General features: G+C 36.2%; 1 protein-coding gene across 1 annotated transcript in view; it reads right to left on the bottom strand.

Moving 5' to 3' along the window:
• Positions 1–2218: 2218 nt before the first annotated feature.
• Positions 2219–10987, bottom strand: part of GBE1 (1,4-alpha-glucan branching enzyme 1) — a 149437-nt gene continuing 140668 nt past the window's right edge. Inside the window, exon 16 of the mRNA XM_061453971.1 lies at positions 2219–4208. Coding sequence (XP_061309955.1) covers positions 4140–4208 — 69 coding nt within the window. The 3' untranslated portion in view covers positions 2219–4139. The remainder of the gene's footprint in view (positions 4209–10987) is intronic.

Genomic DNA, 10987 nt, shown 5'->3' with positions numbered 1-10987 from the left:
AAAAACATGATTTGTCTCAGCTACTGAATCATCATTAGCTTTTGTTTCTACCTTTCCATAAGCAGGGTATTTTTAACGTATTCAACTGGAGTTATTTTTACCCAACAATGTATACAATTCTTTTTAATAACAGCAGTCATATGACAGCCTATCAGTACTTCTGAAACTTATTTTTAGGTAAAGCAAAAATGAAAAAGCCTACATAAAGGAAATATTGCAAGAAAAAAGACCCAAACCTCCTCATTCTCTCTATAAGTAAAGGCAAACATGACCAAAACTTTGGGGTTTTCCTTTTTTAAAATGTTCATAAAATGTTCAGAAAGATGCCATTTCTCTCCTCAAGAATTTGGATACAACTCTAAATAATCTCAAAATCTAGACAGAATTAAAACATATATTGAGCATAAGAGACAGCTCTCCATTACAGCAAATAACTGCTGTCCCTCATCCCTTTCAAAACACCCACACCATTTCCTATGAGGTGTGAAAACACACACGCATGCAGCCTTCCTTGGCAAAAAAACTTCCCATTAATTGTTATGAAGATGCCATTTTTAGGCTGACTTTTATGAAACTTGGATCCTAGCTACAGAATGATGCATGAAAATATACAAAGTACTGCTCCATCTCTGTAGCAGTCCTCCAGCAATGACAACAGGACCAGTTTGGAAATATTAGTCAATGAGGAAACTCTTAAATGCTGAGTAATTGATCAGAAAGTTAAATTATGGTGCAAAAGGCAGATCACAGAGCTCAACATATCCACACGTTTATTTAAGTTAAAAGGAATTCAATTTCTGCCATTCATTCAGTTGGCCCTCACCTTTCGCTACTTAAAAAGCAAAGTTACTTTTGAGATCTGGACTGTGGCTGACAGATGAATATGGAAACATAACACCTTGACTTACGTCTGAGTACCATATAATCGCTCACCTAGTCTGGTATCTTACTGTTCATATACCTGGTCTCCCTTTGTCAGAGGATTAGCTGCACCACACTCCCATCTTCTAGAGCACGTGGTTAACAAACTCTTTGCTAACCTGAACATAACAAGCAAGACAAATTTCATACGAGAAAACAACAGAAAGGTCAAACAGCTTTTCTATTAAAATATGTTTTCCAAAAGTACTCACCAAGCTGAAAGAACCACTCCATTTATCTTCAAAATAAAGCTTGGGACAGTAAGGTTTGAATTGTGGGAGGAAATCAGCAAGGAAATCAAAACTTATTTCTCATAGAATACACGAGTTTGATGGATGCCTGCATGTTATCATTAAGAAAACCTGGTCTGGAGAAGAACTTGAATTATTCAGTACAAAACCCATTCAGCACACACAATGCAAGATGGAGGGAAAGTCAGCCTGAATCTTTAGATAAAGGTGAGGATGAACTTGAATTCTCATTGACTGTGAGAGGCTGTGGAGCAACAATTTCTGGGCCCAGAGAATTACCAGAATTACCAAGAATTACCAGTACTCGAAATTTCAAGTGACAAGTATATCTTCCTTAGTGTATGAATATAAATACTTATCAGTCCTTTACACTAAGAGATATTATCTTTAAAAAGAGTTCTTCCATGATGTCCAAATCTCTGTGGAGAGCTTTGTGTCAGGCATAAACCACCATGGACCACTTAATTTACTTCTGTGACAGAGGTACGCTATCATGTTTGACTGAAGAGTGCTGATTAGGGTGCATTCAAGTAAAAACACCCTGGAGCTCATGTGCTTCTCAAACACGTCTGAAGCTTCAACCAGTCATGGTGACAGGCAGCTACAAGCCTCAGTACATAACAGTAAGGGAGAACCTTGGCTGAAGTTTTGCCATTTGAGTGTGATGCTAGACAAGAGAAATGGCAGTAACTGAATTCCTCTTTATAATCCATCAGAATTCAAAGAGCAGGAGGAAGAAATTGTCTTTCCATGGGTATTGCAAGGGAAAATTTTCTAGCCAAGGAGCACATCCACTGTTAGAATGTAGAGGTGGACTCCAAAAAAGCCCTAATTATAATGCTTCCTATACTTACGTGCTCATCTTGGAAATCTTGTAGCCTGCTTTTCTTAATCTGTCACTACATAAAAGAAAAATGTGCATAGGACAAATATTCTTCCAATCTCATCAGACTGTTTCTGACCAAGATGGAGCAAAATTTAATACTCTCCTCTAGTGTTAACAGTACCGTACAATCCTTTTGCAACACAAGCAATGAAACCATACATGCATTTGCTTTATCCTCCTCAGAGTTTATTTTGCATGTAATTTGTTACTCAGTTTGTACTTCACATCATACATTTATTCCTTCTCTTGAAAAACGGGTTTGACACAGACACTTGCCTTGCATTACAGTTTGAAACCTGGAACTGGTGCCAGGAAAAAAACAAACCACCCTATAAACATATTAGATCAATACAATGTAAATATAACATGTATTAGAAGTTGCTCGTTATTTCACTATAAGAAAACAATCTAGGGGGGAAAAAAAAAAATCAGTTCCAGTTGCTAAAACAGTTCAGTATCTTCTCTTTAAAGTCTTAGTGTAACGGGAATGCTTTTATTAGCTCACTACCAAACAATGATCAAACTGGTGTAGAGGAAAATGAAGCATGATCCTAAACAGTGTCATGACTGGAATATAAACTTCTTTGTCACACAACATAGCAGACTGGGGATGTTCCTAAAGTCCTTTCAGTGAGAACTCTGCAAAAGACTGTTTTGTATCATGCTGCATTATTCCATCACTTATTTTGCTTAAGAGGTAAGCCACAAGTAAGCATTCCAAGAACTGTGAATACATTTTCAGTATTGGTGCAACTATTCAGTAATTTACACAATGGTTCACATAGGAAACTGGGTAAAATTATGACTTAGAAATGGTCACGGACATCTTCCTCTTTGGCTACTTTAAAAGTTAGAAAATTCAGATTTGTACAAAAGACATTCATTTCAGAACCAATTCCAATATGTTTTTTTAAATAAATGGAACAAAATAAAGCATGTCTCATTAATTTGGTATTAATTTTCCAGAATACTCTGCAATATATTTTCAAATATACAAAATCTTACTCTTTACAAAAAGTTGCAGCTCATGAAGGAACTCACTTAAATAATCTTAGCAGCACTTCAATAATGAACCACCTTGATTTTATCGAAAAAAAACCACCTTAGTTTGATCACCGTATTTTGAGACTGCTTCTTCATGAGAAGCAATGTGTCAAAAAGTTATAAAAGTGCAAGAACATCATCATGTTCCAAGCTGAAAGGCAGCTTCTGGAAATAGTGAAATCAGTATTGCAAGGTCCTGACATTAGTGAAATAAATGCAATAGGAAGAATTACATTTTCAATACATCTTCCAGTGTGGTGGTATCATTGAAGTATGAACAAAACACTCTTTTCACTGAACATTTTAGTCAACTATATAAAATAGTCATCTCTTTTTCCAGCTGCAGCAAGTGAAATACACAGACTAAGTGATTTGATTAGGAGCAAATAAGCAACACACACAATAGCATCAGCAGGTCACCAGTCAATTGACCTGCCCATTTTGCTGTTCAGCATTTTTTGTGCAATTTTAGTTAAATAAAACAATGGCAAAGTACTATACTCTCAGAGGACCTTCTCATCTATTTGCATAAACATTTCTAATTCCATGTTGGACTTCACTGAAGAAGAGGAGCCTCAAAATTAGGTCCCTCAAACCGTTAAGGCTGCCTTTTAGCCAAAAACTTCTATTTTATTTAAGCAAACTACTTACTTTTAGTAAGAAGCATTAATATATAATGAACATTTGAATTCACTATCAAAATGAGGCTTACAAGAAATTACAAACTTCAGAGCAGGATCACTCTTCTGTAAACAAAAATTTAATTGAGAATACCTGCTGCTTCACAATATCTTAAGTGTAATTTTGTACTACTAGAACTACAAACCCCATGTTTTCCTTTCTCTTTTGTAATATTTCCTCAAGAGGTTCTAGCAAGTCAAGAACTCTGCAATTACATGTGAATATTAATCTTACATTTTAAACACCCAATATTACTATACTCAGTTTCAGAAAGCTTCATTAGAGCAAGTTTTGTTATGCTTAGTGCAAGTCCAGGATATCAGCACTTCTTCTAAGACTTGCTTCTTCAGTGACAGTTACAGAGAGCTTCCTTTTGGGACATCCACATTCTGAAGCACGATAGCCACTCTGCTTGGAATGTACACCTAGTAAAAACATGACAAGAACAAGAATAGCTGAAAAAAACCCTTCATCACAGAACACGGTTTCTAAATGACAGTATGTGAAAAATACACACATGAAATATTTTAACTGCTAAAAATTGTCATTTGTGCAATATCGTGGATCATACCAATCACATTTAAAGAGTGACTACTGATTGCTTAATCCACAACAATTGAACTACACGAGATAACCTAGAAGTTTAAGACAGCTTCATTGCAATCTTTCATCTTTCTTTTAACATTTTTTAAATCTTACCTTGATCTATTTTAAAATGACTACCAGTAGAGGGCCTCATGTGACTTACAATGACCACTTGCAAAAACCCGAGGACATCCCGGTCAACAGACTGTACAATGATAAATGGCAAAGTTTTGCAACAGTCTTTTGCTGTGAATTAAAGTTTCCCCAAGGTCTATGATGTCATTTCTTACAGGCAAGTACCAGCCATATGACACAGCAATGTGTTCTTCTCACTCTCGGCATCTATGGGTTCCAGTGTTTGAGCAATAAAACTCATTCTCAAAACTAGGCAGATTCAAAATTCACCATTAAATTATAGCACTTTTCTTAGCCTTTTCTTCCGATTAGCAATGAAAAAACAAACACACATAATCAAAAGACTCCTCATAGATTACAAAAGAACTTGTGGCAATACATTCTGCATGACATTCCTTCCAAGCAGAGTGGAGTCACAATCTGAAAACAAGACTGATATGTACTATCTACCAATTACCTTGATACACGGTACTCCATCAATTGTCAAGCGTATGAATGTGTTTGCTGAACATGTCAATATAAATGCAATTATAAAAGGTAACACAAGATTGAAGATTACTGGCTTCATTCTGACAACATGCTCTTTTAGACTACCCTTCATCTCTGTGGAATGTCTAATATTCTGCAATTTCAGCTATGTAATCTGCTAACTAGAGCCTTATGGAATGAAAGGCTTTCATAGTTCTCTAAACAAAACAAAGCAATAAAGCAAAAAGCTTTAGGAAAAGGAGAAAAAAAAAAAAGAACAGCTGATCACTGAACCAGACGGAGCTATGTCCAGTACTTCTTGAAAGGCAGCAAACAATGACTTCCCCTAAGGTTTCAGTGATAAATAGCATCTACAAATGTGCAGGAGAGGAAATACTTAATGAAGTCAACTAGCTCAGAACATAAAAAGGAGGGATTTTTAAATTGTGTATTAAGAAATTCAGTGCTCTGGGTTTACCTGATGAAGTGAGAGGAGAGAAAGAATAAACAAATCTTTTTTCTAAGAAGGAATGTGTACAGTACAGGGAACAAAAATTAACATTAGTACAAGACCCAGCAATTCTCAATTATATTCTGGTCAATAATATGTCAGATCCTAGGAGGAGTACATTTGAGGTCAATTTATATCAGCTAAGAATCTGACAGCAGTGTGGAAACATCCCACTCCTATCAGAATATAACAATTGTACAAATTATTGCATTTAGACTGATGAGAGATGTGTTTTCTGTTTGCCATGACAAGTTGCAACTGCCATCTTATTACTTTAGTCACTTCTTTTTTTCTTATTCAAGTAAATTAAACATGCATTTTAGTGGTTTTTTTTCCTTGATGGGCTTCTTGCTAGATCAAGGCTGAAATAAAACTCCAAGAAGCAATGATTAAGGCATGAACAATGAATAAATATTAATTATTGATTAAATATATTAATATTTATTAAATATTCGTAATTATTTGTTCCTGTGCTAAACAATTTTTTAAATGGAAAAATACTACACAAGTATCAGGTAATTCTTGTTACAAACGTATCAGCATTATTCCTTCCTCCTCACTCAACAGAATTTCCAGAAATACTACAGTGCATATGCTTTATTATTTGTTTAGACAGACAGAACACAGAACATTTGTCTGAGGAAGAGGGACCAAGAAGGTTGGAAAGATTCCTTGTCTTTACCCAGATAAGGTGAAGTCGGGAAGACTATCTGCCCAGGATCCCAGCAGGGTTTTCAGCTTCCTCAGCCCAGATTTCCCTTTCAACTCCAGTATTACTCTTTTTAATTCAGCACCTCTCAACTGATCTATTGCTCTTGTAGTAACATATCCTCATTAATTTAATTTTATCTTCTCTATCCTTTTCATGAGTGCAATAGACTGTGTGCCATCCATATGCTACAATCTGCCACCAAATAGTGCAGTGCAATCAAAAACAAAAGTCATGAATCCATTAGTAACAGGGTAATGCAAGCATCTTACTGTAAGTTTGAGTCCAGAAACCTTCAAATAAATGAAAATATGGATGATCCTTAGCTAAAAGCTAATTAATTTGTAACACCAGGCATATTTGATATCTCTTGTTTAGATTAAGAACTCTACTTGCCGATAATATTTTAATGCATTGTTCTGATTCGTATCAAAACACTTAACATTATGGAAATAAATGTGCAATAGCATACAGTAAAAGGCTCACATCTGCAGACATTGAAACAGCCATGCTTCTATTGTATTACCCAGTTCTGTCCTCCTTAAATACTGAAAAATATGGCAGCCACAGGTTTGTTTTTTGCATATCCCAGGTAAAGTACCATGGATTCCCCCCCCCCTTGTTCTATGTTACTTCGGTCCAAATTACAATAATGAGTTTTAAAGAGAATTCCAACACACTGAAATGCATTAAGATATCTGCTTGGACATGTTATGACATTTGTCTGTGACAAACTTCATTCCATTCATCTTGGTATCCAGCATAACCCATAACCCTAGTCCTTTTAAGTTAGGCTACTACGCAGCAAGTTGGTTTCTAATCTTTACTAATGCATAGGATTACCTTATAGAATTTTTCTTCATTAATTTTTGTTAAGTTTCTGTTGGCTAAATCCTCTAATTTATCAATATGTGTCTAGACTGGACTTCTAATATGCAATTTATCAACCATTCACTCTAATTCACTGTCACCTACAAATCTGCTGAGGGCACACTCTGTCTCATCATTCCAGTCGCTACTGAAGACTCCAAAACAGTATCAGCTCTGGCAGCAGTTCCAAGGACACTCTCCTTGGTAACAGTTAACAGCTACGACAACCAGAACACTGAGCCTCTGACTACTGAAACTGCAGCAGCCCATCCAGCTTTTAACCCACCTAGCAATCCTCTTATTCAGGCTGTATTTCCTCAGCTCCTACTTAAGAACATTGTAGGAAACAAAGCTGAAAGTCTTACTGCATTGACTGTAGCAACCTCATGCACACAGCCAGGGTCATTTCATCACAGAAGGCAATCAGGTTCATCATGCATGTTTCGCCTTTGCTTAATCCATGCTGGCTTTCTGACTGACCCATCACATACAATCCACTCATTTGGATATGGATTCCAAGAGGAGGTAGTTCTTAACTTCTCAAGGGGCTGAGGTGAGAGGCTGACAGGTCTACAGATCCCTCAGCTTTCCTTTTAGCGCCATTATTTAGTTGTCAGAAATTTCCCCTTACCACTATGATTTTTCACAGATGACAGTCAGAAGCCTTACAATCACATCACTGAAATCTTTACAAGGGTCTGAGCATATCCCATTTATACACAGTGTCTTAAAGATGTCCCTAACTTATTGCTCTGCCACTTTTACAATAGTGTACTGGCACACAAAAGGGTCTGAGAGCAGGCTTTGCTCTTGGACACTTGAGGTAAAGAAAAAAAAAGGAAAAAAGGTATTGAATACTCCTGTACCGTGTATAGTGCCCATCACAGGTTTGATTCCTCCTTTTGTCAAAGAACTTGCATTTTTTCTTAAGTTGCTTTTTCTATTAGTATACTTGTAGAATCACCTTTTGCCACTGTTCATCATCTCTAGCTAGTTTTTATATACACAAAACATGGCCTGAGACAGAGATCTGTTTCCAGATAGATAAGTATAGTAAGAGTATACAGACATATCCTGATTAAAATCATCACAGGAAACCTAGGTATTCATCAGTACTATTAACATAGTAACATTATTAAGACAGATCACTTTTGATGTTTTTCTGTACCTTAGGAGTGTCTCAGAAGTTTATTCTTGTCTTCCCTTTTCCCTTTCACATACTGTTTCTGCATTACATACTTTCAATTACCAGCCTCAGTTCTACTGATCCCTACTCTTCTAACCTGCTTTTTCTGATTGCAAGTTTTATCCCAGTCATGTCTCCTTCACTATTCGACAAGGCTCACTTGATGAACCTAGACAGAAGTGAAATCCCAAAGTACAGAACACTAAAGAGAATACATTCATAGCTAGCCTGTTTTGACTATCATTCAACTAAATTGTCCTCTGAATCTGTCTTCTGTTTCAAGCTTTCTGTGTTCATCCTACACTCCACTCCTCCCCACCAGGCTCATCCGCATTGGAAACAGCCTTTGGAGGCCGCCACTCCCTGCTGAAAGCAGGATCAGCTATGAGGTCATACCACGTTACTAAGAGCTTCACATATCTCAGTGAACTGTCCCTCTGCTTTCTAAACCAATTGCTTCTTTATTACTTAAGGCCCAGGAGGGTGTCACACAGTCACACACAAGCTCCACTGTTTTTAAGAAACCATGAAGAGATCTAAAACCACACATAGTAAGACTCATGAAGCCTCTTCTGATGGGGAATAAAGTATGGGGAAGGGAGAAAATCAGATCTGTTTGGGACAAAGTTAGGATGACTCAGCTGTAAATACAAGTTTTTGACAAAGTTAACATTCAAACATTTAGTCATCAAATTATCAACTGAGAGTCTTTTTTTTCCTCAGTGGAGTAGTCAGCAGGAGTGAAATGGAATAACTGTGGCTAACTTCACAGGCAGATGTGCTAACAGAGGATTATGGAGCCATGTTTATAGGTCAAATACATACAAAATCGGTTTTTGTTATCACCTCTGACCTTTTCATACTGCATGTCCATTTAAACTATGAGGCACTTACACTCTCTGAAACTAGGCAAATCCCACATAGATCAAGGCTTCTAGCCTAAAATAGCACAGCCAGTCTAATACAGAGACAAAAAAAAATTCAATCAACCTATTTTCCACCAACATACACAGTGCACTATCATGATCATAGTCCATTCATGCAGGCTATCTCACAAACAGGTTAAAACCAACTCATACTTGTTGAACATAAGACAGTTTTCAGCCATACAAATGCTTACTCCTTATACTTTTTCCCTGGAAATATTCAGATAATTTCAAGAAATAATATATTATAAAAGCTAAGAAGAATGCTGGAATACCAAATAGAGAAATCACTTCTCAACAACAGCAGCTATGAGTAGAAATCTCACATTATGTATTTTGGGAGAGGACTACAATACTACAATATACAGCAATCTTCAAACATCTCTAAAAGCTCACAAGCAAGAAGTTCTGCAAATGACAACTGCTACTTTCAGATCTGTCAGACTAGATTCAGTACCAGGTGCAAGCACAACTGAAATTGGCTGGAACTGCAATGAACTACTCTTCATCCCACTTTCAGGGCTGGAAAACACCAGGCCCTAAAAATCATTTCAAGGTCATTTTGAAACAGATGGGAGAATTACTAGAACTCAGAGCTAGATCAGGCACTGCAGAAAAATATCTGGTAGCGCATATTGCAGCTGGTAGATACAGAAGGCAATGTCACAAGAGTCTGTGCCAACATTATCCCAAACTTTTAATTAAAATGAGGGCTTTAGACAACCTCTTGTCTCTGTATCACTACTAATTGTCAGGCACTGACTATTCTGAGAATATAATTAACCATCAATGCATAAAATACATGATATTTTTGCTTTCTGACTAATCTGTTACACAAAACCTCAGATACTTGGGTTTTTATTTTGCTAGATATTGCATACGAGAAAGAAGGTATGCTCAAAATAATGTGAAGTTCTGCCTTCCAGGTTGTTTTTCAATTTACAGATGTATAGCATGAATATGCAGAAAATCATTTCTCAGACTGTCTTGCTTCATTTATGCAAAAGACATCCATGTACTACACAGGCTGTATCTCAAAATTTCTTCTCTATTATGTTCTGCAATCTTTTTTCAGGTTAAGAAAGAGTATTTTAAAAAGACAACAGAACCCCCTGTCAAAGCTAACTAAAATAGAAGACAGGATGAAAGAAAATTATTAACAGGATAACTTTAGAATCATTACACTTGCTTGTGGCTTTAAGAAGTCAATCAATGAATACAAGCAAATGAATTCTTAAGTCTTAATCATCAAGAGGTAAAAATAAGAAAAGGCCTTGCTGGTATTAAAGTCTTAACGAGTCCCCTAGTTAAAACAGTTCATCTTCTAGCTACATATATACCTTCATATAACCTGTATATCTGTGCATGTCAGGAGAGAAAACAGTTAAAGACTACATCAGTCCTTTAAAATTCAATACATAAGTCCTTATCATGAAAGTTATTCAAATGAGGATTTTCAAAGCTAAGGTCACTAAAAGCTTTTAGATCATCTCAGACGATGAAAGTATTTTAATTTGTCAATAGACTCAAGGAAGCAGGAAGTTGCACTTTGACATTGAATAACATACGTTAAGGTCAAGGTTAAAACCCAAACCCAGTAATAAGGATGTTCTTAAAATAAGCTATATATAATTTCAATTTCATTTAATGTGAAAAGACTATGTCAGTAGATGTCAAAATAGAGAATCAAAAAAAGCTATACTGGGGACGGGGGAAACGAATGCTTTGACATCTATTTGTTTTTCAACTAACTAGAAAGAACTACAGAAAAAGTAAAAAAGCTGAAATGTGTTAAACAATTACATTTTCCAGTA

Source organism: Pezoporus flaviventris, unplaced genomic scaffold, assembly GCF_033815535.1.
Source record: "Pezoporus flaviventris isolate CSIRO_AGI_PZ_B2104156 unplaced genomic scaffold, CSIRO_AGI_Pfla_v1 ptg000015l, whole genome shotgun sequence".
In the NCBI taxonomy this organism is placed as follows: Eukaryota; Metazoa; Chordata; class Aves; order Psittaciformes; family Psittacidae; genus Pezoporus; species Pezoporus flaviventris.
This window is presented reverse-complemented; position numbering and strand designations above follow the sequence as displayed.